At 43.8% G+C, this 23,525-nt stretch overlaps 1 protein-coding gene across 2 annotated transcripts in view; it reads right to left on the reverse strand.

The window, feature by feature from the left end:
• LOC132101633 (cadherin-13-like) overlaps positions 1-23,525 on the reverse strand; it is a 352,587-nt gene that overhangs the window by 205,567 nt on the left and 123,495 nt on the right. For both annotated transcript variants that reach the window (XM_059506718.1, XM_059506717.1), the window contains exon 4: positions 3,381-3,494. In XM_059506718.1, the coding sequence (XP_059362701.1) occupies positions 3,381-3,494 (114 nt within the window). The remainder of the gene's footprint in view (positions 1-3,380; positions 3,495-23,525) is intronic.

The following is a 23,525-nucleotide window of genomic DNA, read 5'->3' on the forward strand; positions in this document are numbered from 1 at the left end:
CCGGAACAGGAATCAGGGCAAATCTGTTCTTTATTACTTTTCCAATACTTCAAGCCTCCTTAACCGAGAGTGGATCTCAAGTCAACACCATCCAATAGAACTCATCTTTACAGAAAGGGCCGTCATAAAACCACTTGCCCAGTTGTATGATTTAACATGTGGAAACACAGAGTGTTGGACAGAGTGGTTCACAAAAGATTAATTTCAAAATCCCTCTACACAATCTTTATTAAAATTTCTTCGTACAGGGAAGAATGTATCTCTGGCACTTTAAAATATAATAAAAAGATAAGAGGAAGATTTTTCCTCACTGAACAATTTATAGATTAATATACGGACTTTTAAATGTTTAAAATTATTTGTTTATACATCCACACCATTAGGTGTCAGTATAAAACCAAAGAGACTGTACACTAACAGTTTATATTCTAATGTGCCTTGAACGATTGTGATGGCAAATCTATCAAAGTGTCTCTTATTCAGTTAGTGGCTGTTCCAAAATTACGAGCAAATAATCAACGGCAGTGCGATTTGTCTTCATATGACAATAATAAAAATAAACAATGCCCCACTAGAATGATGCAAATTGAAAATGAAACAGAAGGCTTTCCCAGACACCCAACATGTTTACCACATTTCCCAGAGAGAAAACATCTGGGAATACCCTCTGTTTCTCTTCAAGCTTCTATCATCCAAGTGGGCAATTCCCAATTTTCTCCAGCCTTCCTGTGCAGTGGAAATTATGAAAAATGAATGTAAGCCTTATGGTAGGTAAACAACACAAGGAAACAAGATTTATCCATGCAGAAAATCCACTTTGCCAGGTTTCCAATAAACAGCAGCGCTATCAAATGAATAGGTCTCAGTAGCCAGTCCCCTTGTGTGGTGTCACCATAATGAAAATGCTGCAAAAGAGGTACTATAGACTGAGAAACCGCAGACATATGTAGATGTATATAGAAAGAGACAGAAGGCAGGTCAGCCTCATCAGACTCTCGATGGACCTTACTGTGTTTTCTGCCACTTGCTGAAGTATAGTAATCTATGTGCAGTATAGAGGGGCTATTTTGTCGGTGGGAGAAATTGCAAAATAATTCAGCCCTTGCATTCAACACTAGAATAAAGACTAAAACAATTGGCACGAACTGTGGTTTATTCACTGTGCCACAGTAATCTAGCACTTGTATTTTGCCAAGGAATAACCCCAGCCCACACAGCCAGAGAAAGCAAGCGAACAAGAAGTACCTCTTAGTTTCAAACACACATATCCAAAACAAATTATTTTTCTATGAAATTCTTTTACATTTTATTTTATCTTTCTCTCCGAATGGTAAAACAGGACTTGACTATTGTATTAAAAAACAGGGCTGAACCGATGGCATCACCTCAAAGCCCAAACAGAGATATTCTGCAAAAATATGGGACATCCATATATACAGGCTTGGATGGTGATAAAAAAAATTGTGCAGGGGCACAATTAGGGTAAAACTCCCATATCTCAAGCTTGCAAATCAAGCACGATGCGCAAAGCCTGGTTTGTGACGTCTTTTCCTACAATTGTCCTGCATGCTTGCTTTCTTTTTTGCCCCATCGTTGGTCTCAGAGGTCCTTGAAAAACTAGAGACCTGAGAAAAAACAGACAAGAAAAGCTGCCAAGCAAAGAAATTGTAATACATGAATCCCTTTTGCTTTGCAAAAGCAAAAATTTATATATTTTTGGCATTTTTGCCTTTTTTTTTTTAGATAGGACAGTTTAATGACAGGAAGAGAAGTGAGAGAGAGGGAAGTGGGATCAGGAAAGGTCTACAAGTTGGAATTTTCATAAACTTTTGTTTGTCACAGAGCTTATGTTCTGCAAGGATCCAAAAGCTAATGGAAAAATCCTTTTGGATTTTTTTCCAGAGGGAACCAAGGTGATGCTAAATTCTGGTTTGGTCTATGAAAATGTGTCATTCCATCAGTGTTGTGCCAGTTCATACTTAAAAAGAACTAGCTCAAAGTTCAGTTCACACAGATGATAATGAACTAGTTCATGTTCATAGTTCTTTTTTTTTTTTAATGAACTAAGTTCACATATCTAAAAATGAACTAGTTCACGTTCATTTGGCCTATTCATTAAATACAGGCAATTGGTTGATGAAAAGATGATTAAAATTAAGATACAATTTATACAAAACGAAATTCACTTTAAAGAAAGGCTTTCTATAACAACTTCAACTTCAACGGTCAAAATCATGTCTGACCCGCTCCATGTCTCATATTGCGCATCCTATCTTACTCGGTCGTGCTGTTCACTTTTCATAAATCAACATAAATGGAAAAAAAAATAACATTATAATATTTTAACAAATATGAAACACGCTTTTTTTAATGGCTACAACAGTATAGTATGCCTACATAGCCTACTCTCTATTTGTACAAATTTCTGCACATTAATTTAATTCTGAATTTTGCACACACAAGGTGAAAGGCATTTGTTCAAATCAAGTTCACGGATAATTGTGTGTGCATTTATTAGCCTAATCATTATGATACTAAAATCCTAACAAATAGGCTATGCTATGTACAAAAAATCAGATGAGCCCATAATATGAACGGTTAAGCATTTTCCTCCCATAGAAAACCATTATAAGAACGCTTAATGTGGCTTAATGCAGATTAGAATGTCCCCTTATTATGTCGAAATAACGAGATATCGATACTAGGCTACTGCGTCCACCGTGGTCTCCTTTTTGATCAGCAGAAGCGATTTTTGCTTGTTTGGGATCTGACTCTCCAGCTTATTTGAAAAAGTTAAGCAAACTTTCCTGTCTTTTTGACATTTTTCCCCTGCGTGAAACGATCGAGGCTAACAGCAATCTCAACTAGTACAACAAGCGCGCAAGTCATGTGTCACAAACATTGAACACTACACAAACAGTAATTTTTTTTTTCATTTAGGCAATTCATTTTAGTGACACAGGAGGTGCCGGATCCAATGTCGGAGGTGACGGAACATGTTCCGGCTCAAATTAAGCCCTGGTAAAACCTGACTTTTCAAATGAGCGTGAACTGCTGGTGCTGTTCATTCCTGCCAGAGTGAGCGCCGCTCTCGTTCACGTTCATTGTATGAAAAGTGATTCGTTCAGTTCAGCGTTCGGCGAAAATATGAACGCGTTCAGTGAACAACACTGCATTCCATGCATAACTTTTTGGCAAATTCATCTGACTTTTAGAACTAGGATAAGTAAGCTTAAAAATCAAAGAACTTATTTAACCCATCGGGTAGCACTGTCACATTTATGTCCGCAAACACAATATGGTTGACCAAGACCATGGTGGTAATGCAAATTAATAGGACTAAGTTAATGGCAAGGAGCATTACAAATAGAACGTCTTACCTTTCCAATTAACCTGGGGAAGGGGGCTCTCTGGTTCTCAGGGACAAACATGGGGGGCACCAGCAGGGATCTTTTGGATCGGTATGGCATCATGTCTGATAGACCCAGGATCTCCTAAACCAGGACAAAAATATGAAAATAGTTCAGATTTAACAAATACAAGTGTTGAGGTATGTGCCATTCCACCAAACATAACATATTCAGAGGTAATTTGACATTTAACTGACCATTTTATCCAAAAGGATTCCAGTACACTTATTGCTGGAACATCCACTGGGCTAAGTGTTTTGCTTGAGGGGACAGTGGTGATGGATCATAAATCACCCCAGGAGGGTTTTAACCTACAACCTTTCAGTTGCCATTCTAGTTCTTTAACCACTATGCTATTATACACCACATTAGTCCCTTAATGTTATGAGTACTTCATAAAATCAATGTAAATCCCTTCATGAAGGACACTACCAATTCTTACACCGGACACATCCACATAATGTTATTTGAAGGGATAGAAAATTAGCCACAATACATCCTATTAGACATATGAGGGTTACTGATGCCGACACCTGATAGTGCTAATATATAACTCTGCCAAGCACATTGATAGAAACAAGCCACATTGTGCTCTTATCAAAGTCATTAAAAGTGGTCATTACAGCAGTTGTGTGGTTTGCCATTGCTTACCTTATTTAGATAGAAGCTTAATTTGAAGCCATGTCCTATATCAGAAACTTAAACTATAAACAAATATTGTTGCAAGCTTTCCTTCTGCTGCTGTTAAATTAAGTTGAGTGAAGACTGAGCCTTAAAGAGAAACAACTGACATCAAAAAGGACATTATACTGTATATAGAATAGTACAGTATAATGGCAGCCAGTCATTATTGCTAAATATCACTAATTTATGTCATGCTGATGGGGTTTATTTTGTGATAATGACCGCCTGACTGTACATTATCTGGCATATTATGCTGCCACACACCAAATAAGTGAATACATAGAAATGAAATATTGATTTTACTTTTAAAAGAATTTTATCAAACAAAGAAAAAAAAAAAAGAGCACAGAGAGACAGTAACACGGTCTCCTACATTGGTTGCCATGGATAACGGTCAGTTATATAGTTAAGTATTCATTATGGAAAATATTTGACCACAGAATGCCACAACTGACCAATCAGACCAAAGTATTCCAGATAAAATGGATATAAAGATAAAGAACATGCAATCCGAGCCTCAGATCTCATCCCACCTAAGGTGTATAAATGCAGCAAATGCGTTATTTATTTTTTCACGGGTTTCAGGCTTCCATGCGACTACTGAAAATTATTAGCAATTCAATAACCAAGCTAATCAGTGACTCTCATGTTATCCTCTCTGATCTGTTCTTTCTTCCTCAGCATTTTGTTCTGTTCTCTTTTCTGTCAACACTGTTGCAATCAAAGCCCCTAAAGGCAATTAGATGGCAGCACAAATTATATTTGTCACTCAGCATTGACAGCAGGGTGAAGTGGAATATATTAGCACGGTGACAACGACCCATGCAAGATCCCACTGGCCCTAGACGGCCATGTGGCACAAGGAAATGGCCATATAAAGTCTTTGATGACCTGGCTCAAAATGCTTTCCGCAAACCAATAGGTCAAGGCTTCTTACATTGTTACAATGAAATGATTTGCTTTTCAGAAGAAAAAAATCAAAACAAGATAAATGTACTTGAGAAGCAACAAAGCATAAGTCGAGAAAATAATTGTTTTCATTGGTTGTATGTTGAATATAAGTGACACAGTGTCTGGTCTGTGTTTCCCTTGGTGTCCACTAGTGTTCTCACTTCCCCATTTGTTTTCTTTCTGTTCATGGAGTCCTTGTTTTCTGTCACCCTGCTTTCTCGTGTTCCCTAGTGTTTTTTGTGTTTCTTGTTTTTGGACTGCTTTTCTGTTATTGACTTTTTGCCTGTTTTGGATTTTGATTTTTGATTTTGATTCTCGTTTTGTGTGTGCATTCGTAACAGAAGGACTCCATCATGCCCAGATCCAGCAGTGTGGGATTTCGTATCCGTTCCCCAGCCAGCATGGAGGAGCGGAGGGGGAGGTTCTTGTGTCACGGTTCATGAATTCACTCTCTCTCTTTCGTCTAGCATGCTGTTGTGTGTGTGTGTGGGCGTGGTTGCTGATCAGCGATGATCAGCAGCGCCAGCTGGTTTCAATTGTTTGTTCCTATATAAGTTCAGTAACTGGTGTTTCATGTTGTCAGATTGTTGTTTCTCCCCGGTGTGCTCCCGTGCTGTTCCTGTGTCCTTTGTTCCTGCCTAGTCTTCCTGTCTTCGTCGTTCGTTCCTGGATCGTCACTCAACACTGGATTACAGCTTCTTCACGAGGATTACTCACTCACCGGCATTCAAGGGATCGTCACTGGACCGAGCACCACCACCTGTTGTCCACCGAAGTCCCTGCGTCATCTGTCCATCAGCCTTGTGTCCGCCCGCCTGTGTCTCCTGTGATCTTGCTCATTACCTGACCTTTGTGCTGTTTGTCAATAAATACGCCTTGCGTTTACATCCTGTGTCTGTCATACGTTACAGAACGATCTGACCATTATGGATGTAGCAGGTGCTTCCACGTGGGACGAGTTTGCAGCTCGAAGTATCGCTAGAATGGACACCCAGGAGGAGAACATCTCCTTCACAGGGAGGGCGGTCCAAGCGCTTGTGACGCAGGTGTCCGAGCTCACCCAGCAGATACAACAGCTACGAGTCTCCACTGTGCCACCCACACCGCCGACTCCACCCATTCTTCCAGAGCCGCAGCCGCGGCGCGAACCGAGACTACCGACACCCGAAGGTTATTCAGGTGAACCAGAGTTTTGCAGAGCTTTTCTGACCCGATGTTCTATGCACTTTGCATTACAGCCTCAGACGTTCAACCAAGAGCGATCCAAGGTGGCGTTTGTTGACGCCACTCTCCGGCCGGGCGGCTCTCTGGGGAACGGCGGTGTGGGAGAATCAAGACCCATGCTGCGCCTCGTTCCAGGCACTCTCCGAGGAGATGAGGAGGGTTTTCGATCGGGCGGTGGCGGGTAGGGAGGCGGCCAGACTACTCGCCGATCTTCGCCAAGGTCACGGTTCGGTGTCGGAATATTCCATCCAGTTCCGCACCCTGGCTGCAGAGTGCTGATGGAACGAGGAGGCACAGTGGGACAGATTCCTGCATGGGTTGGCTGACCGTATTCAGAGGGAGATTTACACATTGGACCTTCCTACTAGTCTCAATGGACTTATCGAATTAGCACTTCGAGTAGATGCTCGGCTGAACAGAATGGGCCGTTTCCAACAAGATCATCCAGTTCGCGGCATGGAGACCCGACGCTCTGAATTCCTGGATACGGTCAACCCCTCTTACGATCCGGAACCCATGCAGGTGGGTAGAGCTCGGCTTTCCCGGGAGGAGAAGGAACGGCGGAGATCCCACGGACTGTGCCTTTACTGCGGGAGGGCGGGCCACTTCATCAACTCATGCCCGTTAAAATCTCCACCGGGAAGACCTCATCCTCACCATCATCATCTACTCTCCTTCCGGTAAGACTAAGGTGGGCAACCAACACTCACGACACCCAGGCTTTATTGGATTCAGAGGGCAGAAGGTAATTTTATGGATATTGAACTGGCTCACCATCTCCACATTTCTATCACCCCTCTTACATACAAAATCACTGTCAATGCTCTCAATGGACAACCGCTCTCCAACATTACACATGCCTCTGAACCCATCACTCTCATCACGTCTGGCAACCACACTGAGACAATAACATTCCTCCTCATAAACTCACCTCTGGCACCCATCGTACTTGGTCATCCTTGGTTCACACAACACAATCCCAGAGTCGATTGGGGGCACAATACCATTTCTATGTGGAGTAATAAGTGTCATGAGTCATGTCTGGTGTCTGCATGTTCGTTTGTACCTGTGTTTGTTTTCCAGGAGGAGGTGGTGAATTTATCTAACGTGCCCGAAGAGTACCAGGACCTGAGAGAAGTGTTCAGTAAGTCTCGTGCTGCTTCTCTTCCTCCACATCGTCCCTATGACTGTGCTATAGACTTAGTACCAGGTGGGTCTCCGCCCAAGGGCAAGTTATATTCACTTTCTGTTCCAGAGAGGGAGGCTATGGAGAAATATATTTCTGATTCTCTAGCATCCAAATTCATTAGACCTTCCTCATCTCCAGCGGGGGCGGGGTCCTTTTTTGTGGGGAAGAAGGATGGGTCTCTGCGACCGTGCATTGATTATCGAGGGTTGAACAACATCACGGTAAAGAATACTTATCCTTTGCCGTTGATGTCTTCAGCTTTCGAACGATTGCAGGGAGCATCTATCTTTACAAAATTGGATTTACGTAATGCTTATCATTTGGTTCGCATAAGGAAGGGAGATGAATGGAAGACCGCATTTAATACCCCCAGAGGTCACTTTGAATACTTGGTTATGCCCTTCGGGCTCTCCAACTCGCCCGCGGTCTTCCAAGCACTCGTCAATGACGTGTTGAGAGATATGGTTGAGCAATTCATATATGTTTACCTGGATGACATATTGATCTTTTCCTCTTCTCTCCAGGAACACGTTCAGCACGTCAGACGAGTGCTTCAGAGGTTGCTAGAGAATGGGCTTTTTGTCAAGGTGGAGAAATGCGTATTTCATGCACAGTCCGTCCCCTTTTTAGGGTATATCGTCTCGTCTGAGGGAGTGCGTATGTATCCTGACAAGATTAAGGCTGTGACAGACTGGCCAAGTCCAGATTCCCGCAAGGCCCTACAGAGGTTTCTGGGATTCGCCAATTTTTATCGACGTTTTATTCGTAACTTCAGCCAACTAGTCGCTCCTCTGACCGCCTTGACCTCCCCCAGAACGACGTTCAGGTGGTCCGATAGAGCGGAAGCTGTATTTGCCAAACTCAAGAGCCGCTTCGTTTCGGCTCCCATCCTCGTTGCCCCTGATCCATCACGGCAGTTCGTGGTGGAGGTCGATGTGTCAGAGGTGGGGGTAGGAGCAGTTCTTTCTCAACGTTCTGCCACAGACGATAAGGTTCACCCTTGCGCGTTTTGTTCTCATCGTTTATCACCTGCCGAATGTAATTATGACATTGGTAACTGGGAGTTGTTGGCAGTCAAGTTAGTACTGGAGGAATGGCGGCACTGGTTAGAAGGTTCTGGGGTACCTTTTATCGTTTGGACCGATCACAAGAACCTAGAATACATTAGAACTGCTAAAAGACTCAACTCTAGGCAGGCTCGGTGGGCACTTTTTTTCGGTCGTTTTGACTTTTCTCTTTCGTACCGCCCGGGTTCCAAAAACATCAAACCCGATTCTTTATCTCGTATTTTTGACCATTCCGAACGCCCGTCTACTCCCGAGTGTATTTTACCCGAGACATTAGTGGTCTCCACTCTCAGATGGGAGGTCGAATCGAGGGTCATGAAGGCCTGAGAAGGGGTAACGCCTCCGCCCGATTGCCCACCGAACCGGTTATTTGTGCCTGAGGAGTATCGGTCTGAAGTCATTCAGTGGGGTCATTGCTCCAGTATAGCTTGTCATCCAGGAGTCAATCGTACCAGTTTTTTGGTTAAGCAACGATTCTGGTGGCCGTTAATGGCTCGTGATATCCATAGTTTTGTTTTGGCTTGCTCGGTTTGTGTCACAGGTAAGACGTCCAACCCACCCCCTGATGGGTTACTACAACCGCTGTCAGTCCCTTCGAGACACTGGTCCCACATCGCGCTAGATTTTGTCACCACCCTCCCGCCCTCCCAGGGCAAGACTATCGTTTTGACGGTCGTGGACCGGTTCTCGAAGGCGGGTCATTTTATCGCCTTGCCCAAATTACCTTCAGTCAAGGAGACAGCGGTTGCTCTCATAGATCACGTCTTTCGTTTACATGGCCTCCCGATGGACGTGGTCTCCAACAGGGGTCCCCAATTTGTGTCCAAATTTTGGCAAGAGTTTTGTAGATTATTGGGGGCAACGGTTAGTCTCTCTTCGGGGTTTCATCCCCAAAGCAATGGTCAATCAGAGAGAGCCAACCAAGATCTGGAGAGAGTGTTGCGATGTTTGGTTTCCAAGAATCCTTCCTCTTGGAGCCAACAACTTTCTATGGTGGAGTACGCCCATAACTCGTTACCAGTGTCAGCTATGGGCCTTACTCCGTTTGAGTGTAGTTTAGGTTACCAGCCACCAGTTTTTGCCAGTACGGAATCCGAAGTCGCGGTCCCCTCCGCTCACGCCTTCGTCCAGAGGTGTCAACTCACTTGGACTAGAGCCCGTGAGACTCTCCTCCAAGTGGGGGCGCGCACCAAGGCCAAGGCCGATTGCCACCGGTCAAAGCCTCCCGTATACGTCGTTGGTCAAAAAGTGTGGCTTTCTACTAAGAATATTCCTCTCTGCTCCGTCTCTAATAAACTTGCCCCTAAATTTATTGGCCCGTTTCCTGTCACCAAGATCATTAGTCCGGTGACAGGCCGCCTTAAACTTCCTCCTACGTACAGGAGAATTCACCCCGCCTTCCATCTATCCAAAATCAAACCCGTGTTTTGGGCACCTATTAATCCGCCTGTCCTGGTTCCTCCCCCACTGCGTCTCGTAAATGGGGAACCTACTTATTTGGTTAGTCGTATTCTGGACTCGAGAAGGAGGGGACGCGGATTTCAGTACCTGGTGGACTGGGAGGGTTACGGTCCGGAGGAGAGAAGTTGGATTCCCGCTAGAGACATTCTGGATCACTCTCTGATCGATGATTACAATCGTCAGGTAAGTCCGCCAGGGAACGCCAGGAGGCGTTCTTAGGGGAGGGGGTACTGTCACGGTTCATGAATTCACTCTCTCTCTTTCGTCTAGCGTGCTGTTGTTTGTGTGGGCGTGGTCACTGATCAGCGATGATCAGCAGCGCCAGCTGGTTTCAATTGTTTGTTCCTATATAAGTTCAGTAACTGGTGTTTCATGTTGTCAGATCGTTGTTTCTCCCCGGTGTGCTCCCGTGCTGTTCCTGTGTCCTTTGTTCCTGCCTAGTCTTCCTGTCTTCGTCGTTCATTCCTGTATCGTCACTCAACACTGGATTACAGCTTCTTCACGAGGATTACTCACTCACCGGGATTCAAGGGATCGTCACTGGACCAAGCACCACCACCTGTTGTCCACCGAAGTCCCTGCGTCATCTGTCCATCAGCCTTGTGTCCGCCTGCCTGTGTCTCCTGTGATCTTGCTCATTACCTGACCTTTGTGCTGTTTGTCAATAAATACGCCTTGCGTTTACATCCTGTGTCTGTCATACGTTACAGATTGAACCTAATCACCCTTAGTCAAAAGGGGAGTGAGATGGGTGGTTTTACGCAGATATTTTGGACTATGGCAGTAGGGCTGGGGTATAATGAGAAGCACTGAAGGACCTGTTAAACAGCTGTCTGGATGACCCTTTGCCTGGGTGGAAGATGAAGGGGCTGGAGGTCCTGGACTTTCGGGGGTTCACCAGTTACCTTCACCATCGTAGTCAATGGGATACACCGACCACACCGGTCTCTCCAGACACGATGGCCGCCGGCACACACCACGGCATTAGGTGGCAGCCACAGGAGACTTTCCAGAGTCGAGTCAGGCCCCCGTGGCCCCTCCAGAGTCGAGTCAGGCCCCTAATATATTAGTATTAAGATACCTTTTCTGAAAACTAGTTTTAATATTTTATGCAATGCTGCTGTGACGCTAACAATGGAGGACAGGAGGCAGATGCAAGTAAAGGTAGTTTATTGACAGGAGTTGTGATGGATGAATGCTGGTGAGTGACGCAGGAACCACGATGGCAGCACAGACAGGTGGGTAGGTGATTTGAGTGCGTTGGTAGAGATGACGGTGGTGGTAGATCGGTGATCCGTGGTGATAATCCGTGAGTGACTGTGATAATCCAAAGTAGACCGAACAGGAAACAGGGCAAGGACAGGAACACAGGAGCACGAACAGACATCAACACATGGACCTCAAACAACGATCTGACAAACAGGAGACGAAAGACAGGGCGTTATATAGGCGGTTGGAATGAGATGCACCTGCCGCTGATCAGGCGATCAGTGGCCACACCCACATGAACCAATCAACATGACATAACATGACTACAGCTGGAGACGGTGCGTTCACGAACCGTGACAGTACCCCTCCTCCTAAGGACGCCTCCTGGCGTCCCCAGAATCTCTTACCTGTCGATTGTAATCATCGATAAGGGAGTGATCCAGGATGTCCCTGGCAGGTACCCAACTTCTCTCCTCCGGACCGTAACCCTCCCAGTCCACCAAGTACTGAAATCCGCGTCCCCTCCTTCTAGAGTCCAGAATACGATTTACCAAATAGGTGGTCTCCCCATCTACGAGACGCGGCGGGGGAGGGACCGGGGTAGGCGGATTAATGGGAGAATGAAATACGGGCTTAATTTTGGACACATGAAAGGCGGGATGAATTCTCCTGTACGTAGGAGGGAGTTTAAGGCGGACTGCCACCGGACTAATGATTTTGGTGACAGTAAACGGGCCAATAAATTTGGGAGCCAATTTATTAGATACGGACCGGAGAGGAATATTCTTGGTTGAAAGCCACACCTTTTGACCCACGACGTATACGGGAGGCCTAGACCGGTGGCGATCGGCCTTGGCCTTGGTGCGCGCCCCCGCTTGGAGTAGAGTCTCACGGGCTCTGGTCCAAGTGCGGTGGCACCTCTGGACGAAGGCGTGAGTGGAGGGGACCGCAACTTCGGATTCCATACTGGGAAAAATAGGTGGCTGGTAACCTACACTACACTCAAAAGGAGATAGGCCCGTAGCTGATACTGGTAAGGTATTGTGGGCGTACTCCACCATAGACAATTGTTGGCTCCAGGAGGAAGGATTCTTGGAGACCAAACATCGCAACACCCTTTCCAAATCTTGGTTGGCTCTCTCGGTTTGACCATTGCTCTGGGGGTGAAACCCTGAGGACAGACTTACAGTCGCTCCCAGTAGTCTACAGAATTCTTGCCAAAATTTAGCCACAAATTGGGGTCCCCTGTCGGAAACCACGTCTATCGGGAGGCCATGTAAACGAAAGACGTGGTCTACGGTAATAAAATCTAGAGCGATGTGGGACCAGGGTCTCGAAGGAACCGGCAGCGGTTGGAGTAACCCATCAGGGGGCCGATTGGAAGTCTTACCAGTGGCACAAACCGAGCAAGCCAAAACAAAACTGTGAATGTCGCGAGCCATAAGTGGCCACCAGAATCGTTGCTTGACTAAAAATCTAGTACGGTTAACCCCTGGATGGCAAGCTACATTCGAGCAATGTCCCCACTGGATAACGTTGGACCTTAATCCCTCCGGCACAAATAAACGGTTCGGTGGGCACCCGGGCGGAGGCGTTACCCCTTCTAAGGCCATTCTGACCTTCGATTCGATCTCCCATGTGAGAGTGGAGACCACTAATGTCTCAGGAAAAATACACTCGGGAGTGGACGGGCGTTCGGAATGGTCAAAAATACGCGACAAAGAATCGGGTTTGATATTTTTGGAACCCGGGCGGTACGAGATAGTAAAGTCAAAACGTCCGAAAAAAAGTGCCCACCGAGCCTGCCTGGAGTTCAACCTCTTGGCGGTGCTAATGTACTCTAAATTCTTGTGGTCAGTCCATACTATAAAAGGAACCCCCGATCCCTCTAACCAGTGTCGCCATTCCTCTAATGCCATCTTAACTGCCAACAATTCTCGGTTACCAATATCATAATTTCGTTCTGCCGGAGATAAACGATATGAAAAATACGCGCAAGGGTGGACCTTGTCGTCTAAGGGAGAACGTTGAGATAACACCGCTCCTACCCCCACCTCTGATGCGTCGACCTCCACCACGAACTGACGTGTAGGGTCAGGGGTAATCAGAATAGGGGCTGAAATGAAACGGCTCTTCAGTTTGGCAAACACAGCCTCAGCTGTGTCCGACCACCTGAACGCAGTCTTGGCGGAGGTCAAGGCGGTCAGAGGTGCGGCTAGTTGGCTGAAGTTGCGAATAAAACGCCGGTAGAAGTTAGCGAACCCCAGAAACCTCTGTAGGGCCTTACGGGAATCTGGGCTTGGCCATTCTACCACAGCCTTAACCTTCTCGGGATCCATGCGTATTCCCTCAGTCGACACGATATACCCCAAAAATGGAATTGACTGTGCATGAAATTCGCATTTCTCCGCCTTGACAAAAAGCCCATTCTCTAGCAACCTCTGAAGCACTCGTTGGACGTGCTGCACATGTTCCTGGAGAGAAGAAGAAAAAATCAATATGTCGTCCAGGTAGACATAAATGAACTGATCGATCATATCTCGCAGCACGTCGTTGACAAGTGCCTGGAAGACCGCTGGGGAGTTGGAGAGCCCAAAGGGCATAACCAAGTATTCAAAGTGCCCTCTGGGGGTGTTAAAAGCGGTCTTCCATTCATCCCCCTCCCTGATCCGAACCAAATGATACGCATTGCGTAAGTCCAGTTTTGTGAAAATTGACGCTCCCTGCAACCTCTCGAAGGCCGAAGACATCAACGGCAAAGGATAAGTATTCTTTACCGTGATGTTGTTCAGTCCCCGGTAATCAATACAAGGTCGCAGAGATCCGTCCTTCTTTCCCACAAAAAAGAACCCCGCCCCCGCAGGAGAAGAGGAAGGGCGGATGAATTTAGAAGCTAGAGAATCAGAAATATATTTCTCCATAGCCTCCCTCTCTGGAACAGAAAGTGAATAGAGTTTGCCCTTAGGCGGAGACTTACCTGATAGTAAATCTATGGCACAGTCGTAAGGACGATGCGGAGGAAGAGAAGCAGCCCGAGACTTACTGAACACTTCCTTCAGATGGAGGTACTCAGCGGGCACGTTAGACAAATCCACCGCCTCCTCCTGCAACACAGACACAGACACAGACGGACAGGCAGACACTAGACAAGACTCATGACATCTTTTACACCAAGACAAAACGGAGTTAGAGAGCCAGTCAATGCTAGGGTTGTGGAGGAGGAGCCAAGGGTGTCCGAGGACAATGGGTGCCAGGGGAGAGTCAAGGATGTGAAAAGAGATGGTTTCGGAGTGATTGCCAGAGGTGATGAGTGTAATGTCTTCAGTGATGTATGATATGGTGGGAAGTTGCTGACCCGTGAGGGCGTGAACCGTGATGTGGTGCGGAAGAGGTCTGAGGGGGATGTGGAGCTTGTGGGCTAATGTGCTGTCCATGAAGTTACCTTCTGCCCCGGAATCCAGTAGTGCCTGACAGTGATGTGTCTGTGCTGACCACCGCAGCCATACCGGGAGGAGCGTAGAAGATGATGGTGATGATGATGATGATGATGAGGTCTTCTCGGCGGAGATCCCACCCGATAGTAGCCTCATACGTACTACCGGAACTGGCCTTTTACCGGACAGGCGTGGGCTTGATGTCCGGCTCCCCCGCAGTAAAGGCATAGGCCCAGGGACCTCCGCCTCTCCTTCTCCTCCCGGGAAAGCCGAGCTCGCCCTACCTGCATGGGCTCGTGATCGTAGACGGGGCTGGCCACGTCCCCGCCGCTGAACCGCACGTCTGCCGGTCCCCTGGATGGGGTGTTGAGTAGCCCCCTCCTCTCCATCCGTGCCAGACGTGCGTCGACCCGAAGGGCCAGCTCAATGAGTCCATTGAACGACGGGGGAAGGTCCAGGGCGTAGATCTCCCTCTGGACGCGGTCAGCCAGCCCATGCAGGAACATGTCCCACTGCGCCTCCTCGTTCCAATGGCACTCCGCCGCCAGGGTCCGGAACTCGATGGAGTAGTCCGAGACGTATCTCTCGTGCTGGCGCAACTCCGCCAGCCTCCTGGCCGCCTCCCGTCCTGCGGCGGCCCGATCAAAGACCCGTCTCATCTCGGCGGAGAGGGCCTGGAACGAGGCGCAGCATGGGTCCTGGTTCTCCCACACCGCTGTTCCCCACAATGCCGCCCTCCCAGAGAGCAGGGTCAGGACGAACGCCACCTTGGCCCTCTCAGTGGCGAACGTTCTAGGCTGGAGGGCAAAATGCATATCACAACGGTTAAGGAAAGCTCTACAATAATCGGGTTCACCTGAGTAAGCCTCCGGAATCGGGAGGCGTGGTTCCGGCTGGGAGGGGGCCTCCGATGGTGCTGGTGGAACAGGCGGTGTGAGTGGCGCAGTGGGAGCTCGTAATAGCTGGAACTGTTGGGTGAGCTCGGACACCTGCGTCACTAAAGCCTGAACCGCGCGACCAGTGTCGTTAAGAGTCCGCTCCTGGGAGTCCATCCTCCGAACACTGGCGCTGAGGAAAGCTTCGAGAGAGGAGGGTTGATTACTCACTGCCTCCATGTTGGTCAGATCGTTCTGTGACGCTAACAATGGAGGACAGGAGGCAGATGCAAGTAAAGGTAGTTTATTGACAGGAGTTGTGATGGATGAATGCTGGTGAGTGACGCAGGAACCACGATGGCAGGACAGACAAGTGGGTAGGTGATTTGAGTGCGTTGGTAGAGATGACGGTGGTGGTAGATCGGTGATCCGTGGTGATAATCCGTGAGTGACTGTGATAATCCAAAGTAGACCGAACAGGAAACAGGGCAAGGACAGGAACACAGGAGCACGAACAGACATCAACACATGGACCTCAAACAACGATCTGACAAACAGGAGACGAAAGACAGGGCGTTATATAGGCGGTTGGAATGAGATGCACCTGCCGCTGATCAGGCGATCAGTGGCCACACCCACATGAACCAATCAACATGACATAACATGACTACAGCTGGAGACGGTGCGTTCACGAACCGTGACAGTTGCTTCTTAAGTAATTGTATCTTCTTTGAAGAACCTTTTCGCAGTGTAGCTCAGCAAGTTCCAGGAAGTTGTGTGCTAGTCAAGCACCTGCGATTGAGATGAATGTGAATGCTAATGGATATCTTCCCCAAACCATTAAAGACCACCTTGTTCTCAACAAAGCAGTCATTTTCAAAGTTCTGGTAACTCAAATATAAACTGCAATTTGAGCTGATTGCAGTACAGTAGTGAAATATAAATGGTCAAATGCTGAGAAAAATGAAAGTACATTAGCAAATCACATTATAACCTAAATGGCCTATCTTGATCTGCCTGGACAGAAGATTCCATTTATGAAATGGATGCATCAACCACCATCTCTGGGGACAGCCTGCGCTATTAATGTGAGGAAGAGTGTCTCGAGTACTTTTCAGCCTGATATCAAGATTGATAGGTGACATTTTTCAGGATATTTTCCTGCAAAACTGAATAAATTTCATAAATCTCCATGGATCAGCCTTAATAGTATTTCATATTTCAAAAAAACTGTTCTTGAAATGAATTATTACAGTCTCCTGTTGTTTTGATGTCATTAGCAGATACACACCACTGTTTCTCTCTAAAATCTCCCTTTATTGAGGGAATTACTTTCACCGTCCTGCTGTCATGAGCAAAAGAACGCCATTAAACACAGAGATTAATTTTATTATCAGAGCAACTGTGGTATTAATAGCCTTACAATGCTTTATAGTAAACAGAGGAGAAAAAGATTCTGATATCTTTGTTTGTTCAGCAAGGCTTTAGAAACCTTTTTTATGCTTCACATAAGCAGCCTTTCAGGTGACTTGAAGCGGAGGACATGGCGACAGCATGCGCCACACAGATCCCAGCATGCATCTGAACTCATTACAACAGTAAACCTATCTTAGCTGCATTAAAAGGCAGAATGAGGAGTTGAAGGAGGGAGAAAGAGGGAGAGCAAAAAAGAATGCCACCGCGTACCAACTAGAATACAGCAGCTACAGTGACTACATAGTTTGTCAAGGTTGGAAAAGCACCACTAAGAAAGCTTTTTTTTGTCAATCCAGTTGTTTTTATGCTTCTATTTCCATCTATTTCTATTTCTGTTTGCTTATCTCTTTTTCACATGTTCTCCAAATTCCAACCTGCTAAGCATGCACTCCACAGACAGGGAGATACCCTTGACAAGCTATTTATTGTGTCCTACTCGTATATAATTTTTTGTTGGGCAGGAAACCATTTGGGTGCGGTCACAAACTTTCCATTTGCATTGGAAGCACAGTGTGTTCTGTCCTTACTGCATGTCTTTGGTCAAGTGTAGCTGCAGTGGAGTGATGGGGGAATGTGAGAGGCTGGATTCCGAGCTGCTGGAGCCCAAAGGCTGTCAGGATGACAGAGTGTACAAAGGTGGAATAGAACAGAAGGAATAAAGTCATTTGTTTGGATTGCTCTGACATCATGGCCACATAATGCGACTCATCATCATAACGTGGCTGCATTTGATACTCATACTCAAAGATGGTGTAAACTAATCTATGCACACATATATTGCACACCTTCGAAGGTGGTTCAGTATTTCAGAATCAGAGCAATTTGTTTTATATTATTAGTTTTTGATGCAAGCGAGGTACTTTTTTAAAATAAACTTGTCTTTTGGTTTACATCTGTTAATGTTAATAATCACATGAATAGAATTACCTTCTATTAGTAAAGTATCTAAATGTATAATTAGAATAATTATAAGTCAGTAAATGACTGTCTATTAATTACAGCCACTAAATATTTCACTCGATTCATTCAAAAATATTGATTTAGTCTTAAATGTTGATTCAACATAATCTCATGTTGTCCCAAACCTGCATGATTTTCTTTTTGAAAATAAAAGAAGATTTGCCAGTAATAGCCAATAGCCAGATTTACATTTACCACATGGTCACAGTTCCAGTCTGTGATCAAGACCACAGTTCTCCATTCCCAACATTCCAATTTTGTAAATATAACGAACACATTAGAACACAAAACAAAGGGTGCATTACAATGTGACAAATCTCTAATATGTATAGAAGTGAAATACGACAAACACAATTATAAAAAAAAAAAAAAAAAAAAAAAAAAATACAGTAGAAGTAGAAACAATCAAGACAACATTCCTGCATGTAGTGTTTGATTAACATAGGATACCCATTTTGACCATAAGATTACAAATTTATTCATCTGGAAGCGGAGTGAAAATGTTAGTCTTTCCATCTGGTAGATTTCGTTAACACATTCTATCCATCTTTCCAGAGTAGGGGGATCAGGGAGGAGCCAGTGTCTGGTTACAGTTTTCTTACATGCAATAATTAAAATTCTGAACAGATACTTTGCATAATCCGGTAAAAAGTCTGTGTTACCCAAAATAAAATTGTTAAACTTGAAAGGTATTTTCATGTTAAGAATATTTTCCATTTCTTTGTGTATCTCTATCCAATATTGTTTTATAACTGGACAATCCCAGAATATATGCCAGTTGTTGATTCAAACTCATATTCATACCCTAAACACCTTTCAGAGACTGCTTCAAAGTTTGTGTGTCCTTCAGCCGTTGCATTGAAAATTATAACATGTCAGAACAGTATCATATCAGTCCCTTCACCTTGGCTGAGAGCTCATTTCCATGGGAAAGTAACCAATATGTCATCCCATCATAAGGGAAGTTTATGTTATTCCCATCCGCTACATAAGAGGCATAAGTGACAGAGTGACGGGTCTTACAGTGAAGATGAAACATCTCCGTCAACTCATCAGCAGTGAGCGATGGAGAGAATGAGAGAGACTGATGGAACTTTCAGAACCTTCTCTGTTGGAAAAATGAAGGTCTGCATTGAGGTTATTGATGAACTCCTTCGCCACTCTGCATTCTCAAGGACAGAAAGATGCACTGCACTGCTCTGAGAACAGAGCGCAAGGTCTGTTGTATGCGTTTGCTACGCCTTCCCTCTGCCAGTGATGAACACTGTTGGCTAGAGCGTGCTGACATGCTGAAAAGAAGATAGTCATGAATCTTTAATGTTTCCTGTTCATAAATTACAGAGGTACAATCATCCCTGCTTCGGCTTTCTCAGCTCTGTGAGCTAGTTTGAGCTCTCATTAATAACTGAAACAGGGCGGCTTAAAGATTAGTGGCATATGAAACCCAGCCGTAGAGTACATTGCACCGCTGAGCTACATTGAGGATTATGTTTTTTTTTTAATTCTTCCCACCATTTAGCAAATAAATTATGTGTATTATGCAGTTTTAATATGTTTTAGCTTATTTTCAATCCCTGCAATCATCTGACGGCTCATGGTTAGCTCCTTGCAAGGAACTGAACCAGCGAATTTTCGGTTAACAGCTCTGAGCCTCAAACATTACGCCAACCCACCTGTCTTTTGAAAATTATGGTCAAAACTGCAATGCAACCGACTTTAACATCACAAAATGAGCTGCTGGCTTATGGGGACCAAAGTTCAAGTATGACCTGGGTCATGTCCTAATCTAATTGCCCCTCTCTCACTCGTACTTCCCTGTCTACACTTGACTGTCAAAAAAAAAAAAGAAATTTTTACATTGCATTGTTAAAGCTATTAAATAAAAATATTAATTAAAGGTTTACAATACAATATACACTATAAGAAAGAGAGAAAATAAATAATATTAATATACATTTAAAATAATAATTTTATTATGTGCGAATGACACTTGTGATACTTGTAATAAAATATATTTGCACATAATAAGACAGGCAAGATTTTTTTTCAACAGTATTTTTTTATTCTTTTCAAAGGTTTCCGTGATTGCCCCCAGAACTGTAAAACTTGTGTAAGACAAACATGCAATGCTGTCTCATTAAAGAGAGAGGAGACAGAAGACATGGAGAGTGTTCCTCAACCACAGCATTGATTGTTCTGAATTTCAAAGTGAATCACTGTAATAATGGCTATTTTAGTAACATCAATGCTGCTGCTAATGGCATGGTGTTGAAGAAGGGGCACTTGAATCTTAATGGCTGAGCTGTGAGAGTTCCCAAGACAAAAGTTGGTTTATATTACCTGAAAAAACCTGTTTATCATTCCCAGTCATGCCAAAGGCACTTGTTTGGCTGCTGTGGGTGCCCTAAAATGTAGATGGCATACAGTTCTGGACACACAATTTTTTTAAGGCAATCACCTAATGCCAATGTGGTTTTACCAATAAATGTATTTATATGTATTTATATATTCTGTGTAAGGTGTAGGACCAAGAAATGTTCGTCCGATCAAAATGCTCGGTCCGAGGATTTGAATTGGCTTTCCTACCTGCCTGTCAAATATGTATTTGCATACCTCTGCACAGAGGACAAAGTGAGATTGACAGGCAAACATCAACAACCTGATATTCCTTCCTGGTATTGTAATACTTTTACTAACTGTGCTAAATAGTTTCCTCACTGGTGAATAACACACAATGTATTGTATAAAGGGCCATTCTTCCACAGAGGTTCTGTGGACCTCTTCTATGAATTCTAATCTTTAGTTCTTATTTTCTATTGGATTCAAGTCAGGTGATTAATGCCTGGCCATTCTAGCAGCTTTATTTTCATCTGGTGAAAATTTCAAGTCAACAGCACCTTTAGAATTATATTTACTGAGAATATACACACACACACACACACACACACACACACTTTTTTTTCTGCATGAAGCACATAAATTGCAAATATAGTAGTAGTTTTTTTCTTTCTCACATGTGTGTTCTTAACTAGGGAATCACTGTTGTCTTTGAAGTACCAAGGTCCCCTCAGTCTACAAAGTTAACAACTGTTCTATAGCACCAAAAACTTTCAGTCTTGATAACATTGCATAAAAAGCTTAAATGTGATCAAACCCTCCTTCTGCTTTTCCTTAGTCATTGAAACTCATCAATAATTACGACACAGGGTTGTCCGAGGCACCGAATCCTTGTCAATTCTGCCATTCTGCTGCTGACTGTCCTATTGGGATGTATCATTACTCATTTCTGACTTCTCATTTATCCAGACGGAGAGAGGAGTCAGAGTGCCAGACAGAAACCTCTGGGTTTGCATTGCAGATTCTCTGCCAATAGTGATTCGTCCCAAAAGACCTGTGTAACCCCAAACTTTCATTGAAACTTTTAGATGATAAGTACATAAAATGCCTAGAACACGATCAAACCAGACAAGCTAAAACCTTAGAATGGTTTCAGATGTTTTATTTTTCAGCAGGGTAAGCAACTTAACCACTTTCTTTGAAACAACGACATTACATTACTACCACTGGCCAAGGCTAGAAACACCAGAAAGGCCAATAAACAAGTAAACGCAATAAACCAGACAGATTTACAACCTGTAACCTTGTGACCAGGTCATCCTCTTCTTTAGAATAAATGAAAAAGGACTGTGAAAGAAAGAACCCAGTATATTTATTCTTGTTTTTCAACAGATTGAAAAGTATGAAATGTCAAGGTCTTACAAATTCACTGCATTTTTTTTTTCAATCCATTTGGTGGTTCCACGAGGAAAGACTGATTCACACATAGAAGCTAGAGAGGAAAACAAATCATGAAATTAATTTGTATATCGATCCTTTGTAAAATACTAAATTACACCCGGAATTCTCACTTTTCTCATAAGGCCTTTTCTGCAGGCTTGCTGTGCTTTTATGATGGCTAGAATTGCATCACGTCAGGCTCTGGGGAAGACGGAAGCCTTTTCCATTTCCTCTCGCACTTATCAATAATCAAAATCCAATAAAGTGGGCATTAAGTCAAATATGGCATCAATAAGAAGCGCATCCCTTCGGCATTCAGGAGCTGATGTGAGGTTTTCTGCCGGGAACAAACCAGTGGATTGGGGCGAGCTTTATTTTTGAAGGCTTATTCTGACTGTGATTACACGATGTATGATCCATAATGACCCTGCTTCCAGGCTCTCGCCCTCAGCCTCTTCACACGCTGCTGTTCTCCCCGAGCTCTCTCACAAAGCAATCACTTCACTCATGCTTTATATCTCATCTGAGAGTATAATTCATAGTTTATCATCTCAAAGAGGTGGGAGCTAGTTGCTTTTCGTTCACTATGGCACTACATGCAATATAATACAGCTACAGTATGATCTAAATTTTACTATTAGAATTCTAGACTGCATGTGTGTATTGTACTGCATGTGTTCTTGCAGGCATGAATGAATTCATGAAGGAATTAATGAATTTTATCCGTAAAAAAAAAGATTTCTTTCTTTCTCTTAAACTCACCAAAGATGCATTTATTTGATCAAAAATATAGTAAAAAAACAAATGTTTTAAAAATGTAAATAACTGTTTTCTATTATAATAGTTACAAATATAATTTATTCCTATGATGCCAATCTGAATTTTCATCAGCAGTGTCACCAGTCTTCAGTGTCACATGAACCTTCAGAAATGATTCTAATATCCAAATTAGCTCAAGAAATATTTCTTATTTTTATCAAAGATGAAAACGGTAGTGCTGCGTAATATTTGTATGGAAACAGTGATGCTCTTTACGGGTTTGTTTGATGAATAGAAAGGTGAACTGAGAGTTCAAAGAAGCAATTATTTGAAACGAAATCTTTTGTCACAATGACAAAGTCTTTAATATTGCTTTTGATCAATTTAATGCATTCTTTCTGAATAAAAGTATTAATTCCTTAAAAAGAAAATCTGACTTACCCCAACATTTTGAAAGGTAGTGAATAGCCTATATTGAAATTCAGTTATAATCTTCAAAAGAAGAAATTCTTAGAATTCAAGGTATTATTTTAAATTAACATGTTATGATATCTTGTGCACGTTGTACATCTACTAATTTAATGGTCATTTAATTTCATCAGTTATCGCCATAATTAGTCAGATTGACAATTCACTCTAATGATCTGATTCAATTGAAGCATGTAACATAATTAAACAATATGCTGTGTTTTGTGTGGTTAGAAAGAAATATGTCCTTTATGAACATATAAATAGCCCTGGGGGGCAATTTTTTCCCCCTTAATAAGAAAAAAGTAAATTTCTGCCACTGGTCTCCTCTAAAGGAAATGTGTTGCTGTACTCAACGATACCATGACAGGTCATGATGGGTAATTTCTAGTCTGAGCTGGAGTCTGTCAATATGATGGCAGTAAAGACACACTGACTGACACATACGTCCAGTTCTGAAAGAACAGAATCATGGGTGTCCAGACATACAATGTCTCCGGCATAGAAGACCATTTAAAATGACAAGATTGAAGACTTCAGGCCATTTAACAAATTCACACACAAACACACATAATCAACTC

Source organism: Carassius carassius, chromosome 23 (assembly GCF_963082965.1).
Source record: "Carassius carassius chromosome 23, fCarCar2.1, whole genome shotgun sequence".
Lineage (NCBI taxonomy): Eukaryota > Metazoa > Chordata > Actinopteri > Cypriniformes > Cyprinidae > Carassius > Carassius carassius.